At 48.7% G+C, this 17,196-nt stretch overlaps 1 protein-coding gene across 1 annotated transcript; it reads right to left on the reverse strand.

Moving 5' to 3' along the window:
• Positions 1–12,489: 12,489 nt before the first annotated feature.
• On the reverse strand, positions 12,490–13,536 carry LOC125553975. Its single transcript, XM_048717611.1, has 2 exons — positions 12,770–13,536; positions 12,490–12,696 (listed from the first exon to the last, which is right to left on the reverse strand). The coding sequence occupies exons 1-2, from the start codon at positions 13,496–13,498 to the stop codon at positions 12,673–12,675; spliced, it is 753 nt and encodes a 250-aa protein (XP_048573568.1). The 5' UTR covers positions 13,499–13,536; the 3' UTR covers positions 12,490–12,672.
• Between the last annotated feature and the right edge of the window lie 3,660 nt (positions 13,537–17,196).

Genomic DNA, 17,196 nt, shown 5'->3' on the forward strand with positions numbered 1-17,196 from the left:
TGATTAACATTCACAGGTCACATCGCCATGTGACAAACATCCAAAGAGTTTACTAGTGTCACTAAACTAGTTCACATCATCATGTGATCAAGACTCAATGAGTTCTGGGTTTGATCATGTTGCTTGTGAGAGAGGTTTTAGTCAACGGGTCTGAACCTTTCAGATCTGTGTGTGCTTTACAAATCTCTATCTCATCTCCTAGATGTAGCTACCACGTTCTATTTGGAGCTATTCCAAATAACTGTTCTACTTGGAGCTATTCTAAATTGTTGCTCCATTATACGTATCCGACATCTCTACTCAGAGCTATCCGGATAGGTGTTAAGCTTGCATCGACGTAACTCTTTACGTCGAACTCTTTATCACCTCCATAATCGAGAAAATTCCTTAGTCCACTACTTACTAAGGATAACTTTGACCGTTGTCCTGTGATCCATTCTTGGATCACACTTGTACCCCTTGACTGACTCATGGCAAGGCACACTTCAGGTGCGGTACACAGCATAGCATACTGTAGAGCCTATGTCTTAAGCATAGGGGACGACCTTCGTCCTTTCTCTCTATTCTGCCGTGGTCGAGCTTTAAGTCTTAACTTCATACCTTACAACTCAGGCAAGAACTCCTTCTTTGACTGATCCATCTTGAACACCTTCAAGATCATGTCAAGGTATGTGCTCATTTGAAAGTACTTTTAAGCGTTTTGATCTATCCTTATAGATCTTGATGCTCAATGTTCAAGTAGCTTAATCCAGGCTTTCCATCGAAAAACACTTTCCAAATAACCCTATATGCTTTCCAGAAATTCTACATCATTTCTAATCCATAATATGTCAACAACATATACTCATCAGAAATTCTATAGTGGTCCACTCACTTCTTTGGAAATACAAGTTTCTCATAAACTTTGTATAAACCCAAAATCTTTGATCATCTCATCAAAGTGTACATTCCAATTCCGAGATGCTCACTCCAGTCCTTAGAAGGATTGCTGGAGCTTTGCATACTTATTAGCATCTTTCAGGATTGACAAAACCTTCCGGTTTGTATCTCATACAACCTTTCCTCAAAAACCGTCGAGGAAACAATGTTTTGACATCCTATCTGCAAGATTTCATAAATAATGCAGTAATCGCTAATATAATTCTAACAGACTCTTAGCATCGCTACGAGTGAGAAAGTCTCACCGTAGTCAACTCCTTGAACTTGTCAGAAAACATCTTAACGACAAGTCGAGCTTTCTTAATGGTGACACTTACCATCATTGTCTGTCTTCCTTTTAAAATCCATCTACACTCAACAGCCTTACGACCATCAAGTAGTTCTTCCAAAGTCTACACTTTGTTTTCATACATGGATCCTCTCTTGGATTATATGGCCTCAAGCCATTTATCGGAATCCAGGCCCACCATCGCTTCTCCATAGCTCGTAGGTTCATTGTTGTCTAGCAACATGACTTCCAAGACAGGATTACGTACCACTCTGAAGTAGTACGCATCCTTGTCATCCTACGAGGTTTGGTAGTGACTTGATTGAAGTTTCATGATCACTATCATAAGCTTCCACTTCAATTGGTGTAGGTGCCACAGGAACAACTTCCTGTGCCCTGCCACACACTAGTTGAAGAGACGTTTCAATAACCTCATCAAGTCTCCACCATCCTCCCACTCAATTCTTTCGAGAGAAACTTTTCCTCGAGAAAGGACCCGATTCTAGAAACAATCCCTTATTGCTTTAGGATCTGAGACAGGAGGTATACCCAACTGTTTTGGGTGTCCTATGAAGATGCATTTATCCGCTTTAGGTTCGAGCTTATCAGCCTGAAACTTTTTCACATAAGCGTCGCAGTCCCAAACTTTTAAGAAATGACAGCTTAGGTTTCTCTAAACCATAGTTCATACGGTGTCATCTCATCGGAATTACGTGGTGCCCTATTTAAAGTGAATGTGGTTGTCTCTAATGCCTAACCCATAAACCATCGTGGTAATTCGATAAGAAACATCATGGTATGCATCATATCCAATAGGGTGCAGTTATGATGTTCGGACACACCATCACACTATGGTGTTCCAGACTGTATTAGTTGTGAAACGATTTCCACAATGTCTTAATTTTGTGCCAAACTCGTAATTCAGATATTCATCTCTATGATCATATCATAGATCTTTTATCCTCTTGTCACGACGATCTTTCAACTTCACACTGAACTTACTTGAACCTTTCAATAATTCAGACTCGTGATTCATCAAGTAAATATACTCAACATCTACTCAAATCATCTGTGAAGTAAGAACATAACGATATCCACTACATGCCTCAGCACTCATCGGATTGCACACATCAAAATGTATTACTTCCAACAAGTTGCTTTCTAGTTCCATTTTACTGGAAACGAAGCTTTCAGTCATCTTGCCCATGTGGCATGATTTGCATGTCTCAAGTGATTCAAAAATCAAGTGAGTTCAAACGGTCCATTTGCATGGATTTTCTTCATGCATATACACCAATAGACATGGTTCGCATGTCTCAAACTTTTCAAAAATGAGTGAGCCCAAAGATCCATCAACATGGAGCTTCTTCATGCGTTTTATACCGATATGACTTAAGTGGCAGTGCCACAAGTAGGTGGTACTATCATTACTATCTTTTGGCATGAACATGTGTATCACTACGATCGAGATTCAATAAACCATTCATTTTAGGTGTAAGACCATTGAAGGTATTATTCAAATAAACAGAGTAACCATTATTCTCCTTAAATGAATAACCGTATCGCGATAGACATAATCCAATCATGACTATGCTCAACGCAAACACCAATCTCGATGGTAGAGGGAGCGTGCGATGCTTGATCATATCAACATTGAGAACACTTCCAACACATATCGTCAGCTCACCTTTAGCTAGTCTCCGTTTATTCCGTAGCTTTTATTTCGAGTTACTAACACTTAGCAACCGAACCGGTATCTAATACCCTGGTGCTACTAGGAGTACTCGTAAAGTACACATTAACATAATGTATATCCAATATACTTCTATCGACCTTGCCAGCCTTCTAATCTACCAAGTATCTAGGGTAATTCTGCTCCAGTGGCTGTTCCCTTTATTACAGAAGCACTCAGTCTCGGGTTTGGGTTCAACCTTGGGTTTCTTCACTAGATCAGCAGCTGAATTGCCGTTTCATGAAGTATCCCTTTCTTGCCCTTGCCCTTCTTGAAACTAGTGGTTTCATCAACCATCAACAATTGATGCTCCTGCTTGATTTCTACTTTCGTGGTGTCAAACATCGCGAATATCTCAAGGATCATCATATATGTCCCTGATATATTATAGTTCATCACGAAGCTCTAGCAGCTTGGTGGTAATGACTTCGGAGAAACATCACTATCTCATCTGGAAGATCCACTCCCACTTGATTCAAGTGATTGTTGTACTCAGACAATCTGAGCACAAGCTCAACAATTGAGCTTTTCTCCCTAGTTTGTAGGCTAAGAAAATCGTCGGAGGTCTTATACCTCTTGACGTGGGCACGAGCCTGAAATTCCAATTTCAGCCCTCAAAACATCTCATATGTTTCGCGACATTTCAAAAACATCTTTGGTGCCTCAACTCTATACCGTTTAACTGAACTATCATGTAGTTATCAAAACGTGTATGTCAGATGTTCGCAACATCCACAGACAACATTCGAGGTTCAGCACACTGAGCGGTGCATTAAGGACATAAGCCTTCTAAGAAGCAATGAGGACAATCCTCAGTCTACGGACCTAGTCCGCATAATTGCTACTATCAACTTTCAACTAATTTTTCTCTAGGAACATATCTAAACAGTAGAACTAAAGCGTGAGATACGACATAATTTGCGAATTCCTTTTGACTATGTTCAGGATAATTAAGTTCATCTTATGAACTCCCTCTCAGATAGACATCCCTCCGGTCATCTAAGTGATTACATGATCCGAGTCAACTAGGCCGTGTCCGATCATCACGTGAGACGGACTAGTCAACGTCGGTGAACATCTTTATGTTGATCGTATCTTCTATACGACTCATGCTCGACCTTTCGGTCTTCTGTGTTCCGAGGCCATGTCTGTACATGCTAGGCTCGTCAAGTTAACCCTAAGTGTTTTTGCATGTGTAAAACTGTCTTACACCCGTTGTATGTGAACGTAAGGATCTATCACACCCGATCATCACGGCGTGCTTCGAAACGACGAACTGTAGCAACGGTGCACAGTTAGGGGAGAACACTTCTTGAAATTGTTGTAAGGGATCATCTTATTTACTACTGTCGTTCTAAGCAAATAAGATGTATAAACATGATAAACATCACATGCAATCAAATAGTGACATGATATGTCCAATATCATATAGCTCCTTTGATCTCCATCTTGGGGCTCCATGATCATCTTGTCACCGGCACGACACCATGATCTCCATCATCATGATCTCCATCATCGTGTCTTCTTGAAGTTGTCTCGTCATTGACATGCAAGTCGTGATTCCCTTGACAAGAACATGATCAATCTCATACATCACATATATCATTCATCACATCCTTTTGGCCATATCACATCACATAGCATACCCTGCAAAAACAAGTTAGACGTCCTCTAATTGTTGTTTGCATGTTTTACGTGGCTGCTATGGGTTTCTAGCAAGAACGTTTCTTACCTACGCAAAACCACAACGTGATATGCCAATTGCTATTTACCCTTCATAAGGACCCTTTTCATCGAATCCGATCCGACTAAAGTAAGAGAGACAGACACCCGCTAGCCACCTTATGCATCTAGTGCATGTCAGTCAGTGGAACCAGTCTCACGTAAGAGTACGTGTAAGGTCGGTCCGGGCCGCTTCATCCCACGATGCCGCAGAATCAAGATAAGACTAGTAACGGCAAGCATATTGAACAAAATCAACGCCCACAACTACTTTGTGTTCTACTCATGCATAGAATCTACGCAATAGACCTAGCTCATGATGCCACTGTAGGGGAACGTAGCAATAATTCAAAATTTTCCTACGTGTCACCAAGATCAATCTATGAAGTCATCTAGCAACGAGGGAGGAGTGGATCTACATACCCTTGTAGATCGCGCGCGGAAGCGTTCAAGAGAACGGGGTTGATGGAGTCGTACTCGTCGTGATTCAAATCACCGATGATCCTAGCGCCGAACGGACGGCACCTCCGCGTTCAACACACGTACGGAACGGAGACGTCTCCCACGCCTTGATCCAGCAAGGAGGAGGGAGAGGTTGATGGAGATCCAGCAGCATGACGGCATGGTGGAAGTAGCGGGATTCCAACAGGGCTTCGCTAAGCGCTGCGGGAGGAGGGAGATGTGTGACGGGAGGGAGAGGGAGGCGCCAGGCCTTAGGTATGGTTGCTCCTCCTTTTCCCCACTATATATAGGGCCAAGGGAGAGGGGGGAGGCGCAGCCCTTGCCCCTTCCTCCAAGGAAGGGTGCGGCCAAGGGGGGGAGGAGTCCATCCTCCCCAAGGCACCTCGGAGGTGCCTTCCCCCTTTAGGACTCTCCCCTTTTTTCTCTCTCTTGGCGCATGGGCCTCTTGGGGCTGGTTCCCTTGGCCCATATAGGCCAAGGCACACCCCCTACAGCCCATGTGGCCCCCCGGGGAAGGTGGCCCCACCCGGTGGACCCCCGGGACCCTTCCGGTGGTCCCGGTACAATACCGGTGACCCCGAAACTTGTCCCGATGGCCGAAATAGCACTTCCTATATATAATTCTTTACCTCTGGACCATTCCGGAACTCCTCGTGACGTCCGGGATCTCATCCAGGACTCCGAACAACTTTCGGGTTACCGCATACTAATATCTCTATAACCCTAGCGTCACCGAACCTTAAGTGTGTAGACCCTACGGGTTCGGGAGACATGCAGACATGACCGAGACGTTCTCCGGTCAATAACCAACAGCGGGATCTGGATACCCATGATGGCTCCCACATGTTCCACGATGATCTCATCGGATGAACCACGATGTCAAGGACTTAATCAATCCCGTATACAATTCCCTTTGTCTATCGGTATGTTACTTGCCCGAGATTCGATCGTCGGTATCCAATACCTAGTTCAATCTCGTTACCGGCAAGTCTCTTTACTCGTTCCGTAACACATCATCCCGTGATCAACTCTTTGGTCACATTGCGCATATGATGATGTCCTACCGAGTGGGCCCAGAGATACCTCTCCGTTTACACGGAGTGACAAATCCCAGTCTCGATTCGTGCCAACCCAACAGACACTTTCGGAGATACCTGTAATGCACCTTTATAGTCACCCAGTTACGTTGTGACGTTTGATACACCCAAAGCATTCCTACGGTATCCGGGAGTTGCACAATCTCATGGTCTAAGGAAATGATACTTGACATTAGAAAAGCTATAGCATATGAACTACACGATCTAGTGCTATGCTTAGGATTAGGTCTTGTCCATCACATCATTCTCCTAATGACGTGATCCCGTTATCAACGACATCCAATGTCCATGGTTAGGAAACCGTAACCATCTATTGATCAACGAGCTAGTCAACTAGAGGCTTACTAGGGACATGGTGTTGTCTATGTATCCACACATGTATCTGAGTTTCCTATCAATACAATTATAGCATGGATAATAAACGATTATCATGAACAAGGAAATATAATAATAACTAATTTATTATTGCCTCTAGGGCATATTTCCAACAGCCTCGGCGTCGACAAACCCTAAATGATAAAATCTTAGCTTTTAGGATGCCTCGGTGTCGACAAACCCTAAATGATGAGACCATGATCTTGTTCCTTGACAAGAACCAACTTTTTGACCAATTTTTTTTTCCTATTTAGAGCGAAACATGGCCCACAACGATGAGGCCGGCGGTTCGGGCGGCAAGCAATTCTGGGAGCTGTCCCAGGAGTTGGAGGAAGAACCTCACCGCTATGAGGACGCCGTGTAAGACACTGATCTTGACTACACAACCCCTAGTGGCGTCGGGGATGACACCACTAATGATGGCGCCGCGGATGCCACCATTGATGATGGCGGCGCACGCACAGATGGCAGCCAACGAAGAGGCAACGGAAGGACCGGCACCCGAACGTGCTCGGCACCGTCAGGGAGGAATTTACTGAAGTGAACTCTGACGGGCATCCGACGACGCCCAAACACATAGTCAAGGGGTACTCGATTCAGCTCAGGTGCATTCTCCAGAGCACCGCCTCAATCAACACCGAGAACCTAAGGCATAAGGACCGAGGGAATTTGCGCAGCCTCCTCTTCACGAAGCTGCATGAACGATACAAGTTCCCTGCTGAGTTCGCAAACACACGCCTCTCGGGTAATATAGTGAATGGTGCCACCCTCATGACGATGAGCACGGCCCTGTCTACTTGGAAAAGCACGGTGAAGGCAATGATTGACAAAGGTGATAGTTATGAGAAGATCAAGGCGAAATATCCTTTGATTAGCGAAGATGACTACAAGGAGTTCAAGATCAAGTGCAATAGCCCCGCAACCTCCGAATCAAGTCAGTGGGGGAAAGAAATGCGGCAGTTGAACATAGGGGTCCACCAACTCGGTCCCGACGGTTACAGAGTGCTGGAGCCTGTATGGGACAAGGAGGATGCGGAGCGTGCCGAGCAAGGCCTACCGCACCGCTTCGAGAAATACAGTGACAAGCAGACCAGGAACTTTCTCAGGGCCCGGTACAAGGAGGACCCGGTAACAAAGGAGCTTACCACGGATCCGGAGACCAAGGAGCTTGAGCTTGTTCTTGTAAGGAATACACCCCCGCGTAATTAGCTCCATATGGTTGCATTCTAATTAATCCCCAATATTTCTAAATGGTTCACATTCCTTCCGCAGGACAAAGAAAGCAGTAGCGCGGGGTCGTCTGAGAGCTCCCCTTTCGACACCCCTTTGAATAGGGCGTTGAACGTAATGAAAAATAGGAATAAGCTTAATAAGCCGACGTCAGCTGGTCGTGTGGCCGGCAAAGGCTTGTCCACAAAATGGTCGTCATACTATGCCACTGGTGGGAGAAAGGAGAAAAAGACCAGCTCGGAAAGCCAGTCGTGCGAGGTTGAAGCACTCAAGGCGCACGTGGCGCAGATTCCGGAGATGGTCCAAGAGCAAGTGCAACAACAACTGGGATCGACGCTCACCGGCATTATGCCTACCTTGATTCATGGGATAACGACGTGGATTGCGGGTGGCCAACAGGGGCCGCCCCCGATTCCCAGCTTCACGGCCAGCAACTCGCACAACGCGCAGGCGGCGCCATTGGTGTCTCCGACGGCGGCTGTATTGGTGTCTCCGGCGGCGGCGCCATTGGTGTCTCCGGCGGCAGCGGTATTGGTGTCTCCGACACCGGCATTGGAGCTTAATGCACCCGGGTTTACGCCGGCCGGCACCTCGCCAGCAAGCAGCCCCTCCATCAGTTGCACGCCCGCCGTTGGCGGTGCCTCGACATTAGCCGAGCTCGACGGCATCACGATAACTAAGCCTCTCGGCCGAGGATTTCATCTCCTTGCCTTTGACTGGGCATCCCTGACGCCCTACATGTTTTCGCAGGGCGCCGTCGACGTTCCTTGCACTCTCCTGCACTTCATGGGCGGCGAGTTGGTCGATGTCGCCAAGGGCAGAATCGTTCAACCGGGCAACCCAGTGTTCCACGGTAATCCGATGCCACCCACAACGTATAGGGTTGAAGTGGTTCGGGTGCTGCCAGGCTGCGACGAGCTGTTACCTCCGATTCGACCCGCTGGGGCCGACGAAGAAGATGAGATGACCCTCAGCGCCTGCGTAAGCTGGCCCCTGCTTTGGCCGAAGAGCCAGATTCATTTGGGGGCGGGGGACACCACCCCACAGACAAGACCGCCAATCGTGCCGGCGCCAAGCCATGGAAAGAACGCCGCAACGCTACCGGACATGCCGGACATCCCTATGGCACAGGATCCGGACATGCATATGGCATAGGATCCGGACGACGACGACAACGACGATGGTACATTTACCAACGTTGATAAGTACTTTGCCGAACATGGGTGCGGTGACGAGTTCTGCGGGCCTCCTTCTCAAGAACCCAAACAAGACGACCGCGATCTAGCTGGTACGGCGGAGAAACCCAATTGCAACAGGCGTCGTCTGGCGTTCAGTTCTCAGGAGACGCCTCCAGCTGCCGCCTTCACCGAGCCTCAGATAGCGGAGGTGCCAAATATTATCAGCCCCAACACGCTCAAGAAGGCGGTCTGTGAGCAGAACTCGGTCCCATTACAGCAGATCAAGAAGAAGGGACGGAAACGACAGATTAAAAAGGGCGCCGGTGCGAGCCAGCCGGCACCGAGTATGACCCGTGCTCAGGACGGGCCACCTTCACCTAAGGATATCTCGAGGAGGGTGCATGTGACGGGTAGGGCGATGCTACCGACAAATATGCTCAATGCTGCAACCGGTGCTATGCGGAGTCTGCACGACAGTGTTCTTTCTTTGGAGAAGCGGTGTCTCAGAGAGAATGATGTGGCATACCCGGTTTTCGTGGCCAAGGTGCCAGAGAGCAAGGGCTTTGTGGAGGGCGCCATCGGGGGTATGATCGTCCTGCGGTTTGATGACATCTTTGCTATGTTCAACCTTCATCCGCTGCACTACACCTTCGTTTGGCTGTTTTCGCTGAGTATGGAGATGCAGATCATTAGAGACAAGACCCCGGACATCGTGATCGTCGACCCCTTCTACATGCGTGCCAAGATCTTGAGCAGCGCTGGGGATCGCCAAGTCGCGAGTTCACACCTCGAAGACGTCATTCTGGCAAACCCAGATAAGGATAACTTCCTTGTGGCTTAATTTCCCGAGTAAGTCATCCCTTAACCGCCCTGTAACATATGATTTCTTAGATTTCGATCGTTCTTTTTTTTTTCTAACATTCCGTGTTCTGTGCAGTGACACACATTGCACACTCATCCTCTTAAGCCCGAAATATTCCATGGCCATGTATTTCGACCCGAACCGTAACTCCAAGATAGACTACACAAATATCAAGAAAGTTCTTGATGATGTTCTCCCCGGCTATGCCAAATCTGGAGGCACCTTCACCAGGGCAGTTCGTAAGTACGGCAAGCACGTGTTCGCCCACAATACGACGTTCTGCTGCGTCAAGCAGCCGCCTGGCGGTCAAAAGGATGCCTACTACGCCCTCCATCACATGCGGGCGATCGTAAGGGACCATCATCACCTTCTGCTACCAAATAATCTCAAAGATTGGGCCGCGAGCTTGTCGGCAATCCAGGACGCGGACATCAGACAAGAATTCTTTCGCATCCAGTCAGAGTTTGCAGACATCATCCATCAAGATGTCCTTCATACCTCGGGGCAGTTCTTCCTCAGATATCAACCGTCCAACATTGAGATAGATGGAATGCTACAAATGCAGGCTGACAACGCTCGCGATTTCATGACCATCACGACAGACGGCGGCTTCATCCACGCTCCTGTCCATGAGTCGAGTCAAAAGTAGTGATGTGTAGTTCTGAAACATTGATTGGCTCATGTTGTAATTAAACTTTAATGAATTGTATGTCTCTTTGGTTTGGACAGTCGTTCAACATAGATATAATCGATGCTATTTATTAGTAGGACCATGAATCGTGCTATTAATGTCTTGCTTTTCTCTTCCGATCCTTTTGTTGCATACTTATATATTGCTTATGTATGTATTGTCTGTTGTTTGGCTTGTGCATAGAGATGCCGTCGTATGTCGTGTACAAGAGTAAGGTTCCCGGAGTCTACGACGACTGGGAGGAGTGTCGGAGACAGGTTCACCGTTTCAGCGATAACAGTTACAAAGGGTACACCACTAGGGCGGAGGCGGAATCTAGATACGCCCGCTATCTAGCGGGAGAGAGGAGGGAGTGTAGGAGGAACCGGATGAAGACCAATTTCATCGCGATGATGCTCATCATGATGACCACAACTCTCTTCTATGTGATGGTAGTTTAGATGGTCGATATCGACTTGTAATGTGAAGACAAACTCGATACTCGCGGTCTCGAGACTTGTAATGTTTTATCTTTGTTCGGTCTTTTGAATTCGTAGACTAATATGATGAATCGTATTTGGAGACTAATCTTCTATTGTATTCGATGAATCTGCTGTTGCTGTGTGCTACTGTCTATATTCTGTCAAATAATATATTTTGTAACCTGTGCAAAAATCAGAAAAGTAAAAAAAATAAAACCTAATATTCATACTAATGGCGCATCACTACAGAGTGCGCCATTAGTATGCCAAAGTATACTAATGGCGCATCACCAAAGAGTGCGCCATTAGTATGCCAAGTATACTAATGGCGCATCCATCCGCAGTGCGCCATTAGTGTGCCAAAGCACATGGTTAAATATGGCCCCTGGGAGGCATACTAATGGTGCATGGTGTTATATACTAATGGCGCACTGGGTGGTGCGCCATTAGTATACCAGATACTAATGGCGCACCGGTGGTGTGCCACTAGGAATAAATACTAGTGGCGTGATACTAATGGCGCACTAGTGATGCGCCATTAGTAGGCAAAACTGGTGCGCCATTAGTAGGCCTTTTCCTAGTAGTGATTCAGCCCATCGTCCCCTCACCCCCTCCAAACCCTAATATATAATCCCCCACCCCCTCTCCATCCCTTCTCACGGTTGTCGGACGCCCGTCCATAGTGGGGGTGGCAGATCTGGAGTTTGATGGCGTGTCCGGGGTGTTGCCCCGGTTTGATTCGTTCAACGATAATGGTTTCGCCTTTGACGAGCCACTTTGGAGGTCCGTAAAGCTGCATATCAGTGATGGAGCCACGTCGAACTGAGGTGTGGTGGTGACCAGTCATTTCTTTTCTTTCTTTGGTGGCTGTTGTGGTGGTGCTAAGAGGTTTCCTCGGTCCTGTTTATAATTTTACTTCTTGGCTGGTGTTCCTTTGTGTAAAGGCTAGCGTTTTGCTATGTATTCAGTTTTGCCAGGTCGATGTGTACATGACTTGTACTATGATTCTTATAATATAAATGAAACATGTATTACCATAAAAAAATAGTTAAGGTGGGACCTGGCGCCGGATTCCTGAACGAGATGTTTTGCCCTGCCTCAACTGGAAGTAAGGCCAACTCCAGCGCACGACCCCAAATGGACGTCCGTTTTGCCCGGATTATGTCCGTTTGGGTAGGGCAATGGAGTCCTGTTCGGGCAATTTCTGGGATGCGGTGGTTGTGCGCCCAATGCGCGGTCGCATCCCGGCCACATCCTGTTCGCATACAATTTTCTTTGCAAGCCCATATATTTTTTCATCATTGATTTTTGATACATGGGAATACATCACCAAATTTTGACTAGAAAAATAAGACCAAAGAAAAGAAGAACCATAAGAATACATTTTAGAAGATATCATCTTCCAAAACTGCTCCTGTAAGTTGGATTAGTGCCTTCTCGACGCATTCATTGTTGATCTGTGGAGGCTTGATCTTGCGTGCTTCTTTCTTCTTCAAGTGTAAAGAAGTAGACGTTGCTTCCTCACATCTAGTCTCATGTCTAGCTTCTATTCTAGCAACAAGTGCACTAGTCTCGTCTTTAACCTCTATACTAGCTAAAAGTGCACGAACATCTACTAAATTACGCTCTATCAATATATCGATGTACTCTTCTTTTCAATACCAAAGCTTGCATCCATTCTACACAATAAAATTTTAAGTTAGCACAATTAGTAAAATCCGAGAGCACAACCGAAGCTAAAGTAGCACATACCCCATTGGTTGAGCACTTGATGAACACCCATCCGGGATGTTCTGGCGTTGTAGATATGCGGCGCAAGACCTTTTTTGGGTAGTCATCGCACTTAATGAGTGGCAACGGTGCATCGAGCTTTTGGGCCAGCACCAAGCCCGGCCGACCGCCATTCATGTATCTGCTGGCGGACCACCGATGGTGTAGATCCGAGAGGCTAGAGGAGGAGCCAGTACCTGCATGCGGCCTTGTGGCCTTGCCGGGACCTTCCGGCCCGGTGCCCAGCCAACCCATGGCACGGTGCAGCCTCCCACAGTCGGGCGAGCTCAAGCTTGACCGGGTCCGCTCCTGGCTGCCCGGTGCGCAAATCAGGTGACCGTGGTTGGGTAGCTCGGGGGCGTCGAGGGAAAGGAGGCTGTGTGAGCGCGCGTCCGAGCTGCACAGCTGCAATGGCAGCATGCGGCGGCGGCGGCGGGGAGGGGCAAGAGTGGAGAAAAATGGAGGATGTGCGGCTCGAGGGGGGCAGGAGCGGATAGAAAAATGGACCCATGAGCCACCGACGGGCGGGTCAGGGGAGGACAAGCGCACACGACCCGCCCGTCCGCCCACTATCCATTTCACCCAAAAACGATCCAAATTTGAATCGGGGATGGGTCGAAAGTGGACAAAAGTCCCACTACGTCCGTGCATTGGGTCATCTGATATGTCTGTTTTCCTCCAAACGAACACATCCGGAGAAGATAAGATCATGCGCTAGAGATGGCCTAACACGCATGCGGGCAGCGCAATGTCCACAGCGCCACACGATCTGCTGCTACTGTGCTACTTGGCGCTGCCCGCTATAAAGCATCATCATCTTCACATTTTTTTTCGACATCAATCATCATCTTCACATGTTTCAGCGAATAGTCCTGCGAAGGCGAAGGGCCGACGGTATCTGGACCATAAGTTCTCGATTTTTCGATGATGAAAGTGATATTGGCGCTCCTCTTTTTGTTCAGTTTCAACACGAGGATCTCGTTCCCTTCGCATCCGTTTTTCCATCACGTTCCCACGTCAGAAGAAATCCATCTAGAAGTTTTTCCTTCTGGCGAGGCCATTTGGAAGTTCTTAACGATGAAGCAGCCGGGTCGCTCTCACCCGGCCACCCCCACAAAAAATTTAATAGCTTGCCAAGGCCATCTGTCAGTTGACATTGCATTTGCATCGATATTGTTTCTTTAATGATGAGACTGGCCTGTCGTGCTCGGGTAGTAATCAAACCGGTAGATAGATCAATGAAAAATGACCATGTGAGAATCCCTGATCCATGCGCCCCCACAAAATATAGAAATTGTAAAGCATTTTGATTGCATATATCAATAGTATCGGGATTTGTGATGGCTAACTGGGCCAGCCTTTCGGTTTTAAAGCAATTTAAAATTGTGTAAAGTATATTTTCAGCCTCTCAACACTCCTATTGCCGGCACCTAAGTTGGTCTCTAAACTCCCGCGCAGGACATTCTTAGAGCATCTCCACCCGCACCCCGAGCAGACCTTTCCCGGACGTTTTTTCCGTGCCGATACCGAAAAATCGACCCAGTCGCGTTCTCAGAAGCCCGTTTTTGCCAGTTTGGACCGAAACCGGCGCCGACGGACCCAGACCGAACCCGGCGCGCTGGGGGCGTCCGGGGGCGTCGGGGCGAGTGGTTTTGACGCGAAAGCGGATGGCCCCGTCGAGTCAGCGAGACGCCGCTTCGTCGCCCTCATCGCCTCAGTTCCCGCGGGAATCAATGCGAAGGCTGCCGCGCTGCCGCGCCGGTCAGCCTCCATTGATGCCTCTCACGGGTGGCGCAGTGAACGCGCCGCGACGCGCGTCCAACCATGTGTCGCCCGACATGCAGCCCGTCACCGCGCCGCTTCGGCTATAAAAGACGACCTCCCCGCCGGTGGACGCCACAGCTCTCATTTTCCCCCTCTCCGGCGTAGATAGCAACACTCCTCTCTTCCCGCCGACGAGAAACATGGCCAAGAGCTACCCAGGCGACGGCGCGGCGGCGAACGGCTTCGGCCGCCGCCACCTCCAAGAGTAGGAGGCGCGCCTGCTCTACGAGGCCGACTACCCGGCGCCCCCGGACATGCGGGTGTCGCGGACGTGGCGGTTGAGCGCCGACGGCGTACCGGTGCCACCAGTGCCCGAAGGAACGGCGCGGCGTGCCGAGATCGCCCGCATCCGCTCTTCCCTGACGCAAGCGCAGAGGGACGAGCCACGCTACACCGCTGACAGCCACACCCTCTGGACCATGTACTTCCAGCGTCGCCACGAGGAGCAGATCGCCGCCACCAACGACGTCATCCCCCGCGGCCGCTTCAACGCCGACGGTCGACGCGAGTGGTGGGGCGTGCGAGGCCGCACCCTCAAGGCCGTCCTCGACCACATCGAGACCGACAACGTGCCGTGCCTCGAATACCCGCAACGGCCGTCCTTCTCTCGCCGCCGTGGTAGCTCTTGGATGCCGCGACAGATGGAGCCGGGGTCATCCTCGTTGTCGGGTTCCGGCTCACCGGCCGCGCTCCGCCCCGTCAAGCCCGAGCCGGTGGAGACGCCGCTCGGGCGCCACACCCGCAGCGGTGCCCTCGTCATCAACGAGGGTGCCCGGCCCTCCCCGCCTGGCCCGCCTCCGGGGAGGCGCTCCCTCCGCCTGGTCCGGCTGAAGCCCGAGCCGGGGCTGCTCCCGGTGAAGCCGCAGCACGTCGAGATGGCAGCCCCCGACGATGAGTCCGCTCTCAAATGGACGAAGGAGGACTATGTCTGTGAGCAGATCCGCCGCCAGCGCCGGGCGTACGTGGAGCTCCAGACCCGGCGCCGCGGGCGCGAGGAGGGCAGCGTCATCGTCCTCGACAGCGACGACGAGGACGAGGCCGGGCCGTCCAGCGCGCCACCGCGCCTCACCGACCCTGGCCAGGGCTGCAGCAGCGACGTGGCCGGCCCAAGCCAGCCGCGCAACGATGACGATGACGATGACGATGACGATGACGGCGACGGCGGCGACTACATCCGCTTCTACAGGCTTCTCGGCATGTAGACGCGGCGGTGGCGGCGGACAGTGGCGGCTTAGGCGTAGTTCAGTCGTAGTTTGCATGTTTTCATGTTTTATGTACAAATTTGAATGAAGTTTCGCCGAGTTCGTGCAAATGTCGCCGAGTTTGCATATATTTTGTACACGACATCGCCGCACCCGGGGCGATTGGTGGGCCGACGACTGGGAGCTAGGTCGCCCCCACGCGCCAATCTAGCGCGGGCTTGCCCCCAGGGGGCTCTTTTTCGGTGCCTGGGCCAAACGGCTGGAGATGCTCTTAGTCCTCAAATGTCAAAGCTGTCCATATTTCCATGCAAAGGAAAATTATCTATACCCACTCTTGCCGCATCAATGATGTTTTAATGATGATGCAATGATGGTTTCACGCACACATGATAGAGCAAATTAAACTGAAACCAAATGAGTAAAATTAATAAGAAAATCAAAAGGAAAAAATAAAACAAACTGAGATTTTCTTTTCCAACTTAACTGGTCTGACAAAAAAGCCAAAAAATATTAAAATACGAAACTAGAAAAGAAACATGAGTAAGGAAATTTTAAAACATAAAATGTATCGAAACATTTATTAAATTATTATGATTTACACGTAGGAATTTAAGGCAAATAAAAATTACAAGAATTCGAGAAATTAATGAGAACTATGGCGAAAATGCATGAGTGCACATGGTGCCACGCAAGGTTGGTATCACCCCCGTCGGTTACCACGTGATTCGTGCAGTTTGTATACAATGAGCCCCATATATGGATTTCTTGGCACCGTATCAGTGTCACATAGTTCATGTATTCCACAATCAATAAGTGTGTATGCCCCACCAGACAATAAGTGCACTGATCCAATGTTATTGTTTAGAAGAGTTAATTGGCAACCTGTACCACCTGCATTTTCTCCCAATCCTTTTTCCATGCAGTAGCTCCTCTCTCACTTATCCTTCTCCCCTCTCTCTCTCTCCGTCAAAGCACCAGCTTCTCCATCACTTGTATTTTATGTTCATGTTATCATTCATGTGTTCATTAATGTCTCAGAGCAATTCTTTAGCTCATCCAGTGACGCCCATGGCGATGAGGTCACTCTACTGCCACTAGTCATCACAAGTTGAGGTTCATGTTGTGGAGTCAAACGTGCAGATGTATCTAGGGCGACATAGTATAGTTTACCATTCTTGATTCTGTCGAGCGCTAATGTTCTAACCGCCTAAATGAAATATTTCCCTTTAATTTAATTATAAATATTCTTATACATATTTGATGCCAGTGTCGTGTGAGTTACTGTTTATGCATAGAAAAATAATACTACCCATCTCTCAGTTTACAGGGCGTGCGCGTGCCTCTAGATCGTCAATTTGACCAACCTAATACAAGTCGTATATT

Source organism: Triticum urartu, chromosome 4 (genome assembly GCF_003073215.2).
Source record: "Triticum urartu cultivar G1812 chromosome 4, Tu2.1, whole genome shotgun sequence".
NCBI lineage: Eukaryota > Viridiplantae > Streptophyta > Magnoliopsida > Poales > Poaceae > Triticum > Triticum urartu.

Coding starts and splice junctions, on each gene's coding strand:
- LOC125553975 (XM_048717611.1), bottom strand. CDS start 13,498: ATGATCTTATCTTCTCCGGATGTGTTCGTTTGGAGGAAAACAGACATA. Junction 12,697..12,769: donor TCAAGTGCTCAACCAATGGG/GTATGTGCTACT, acceptor TTTATTGTGTAG/AATGGATGCAAGCTTTGGTA.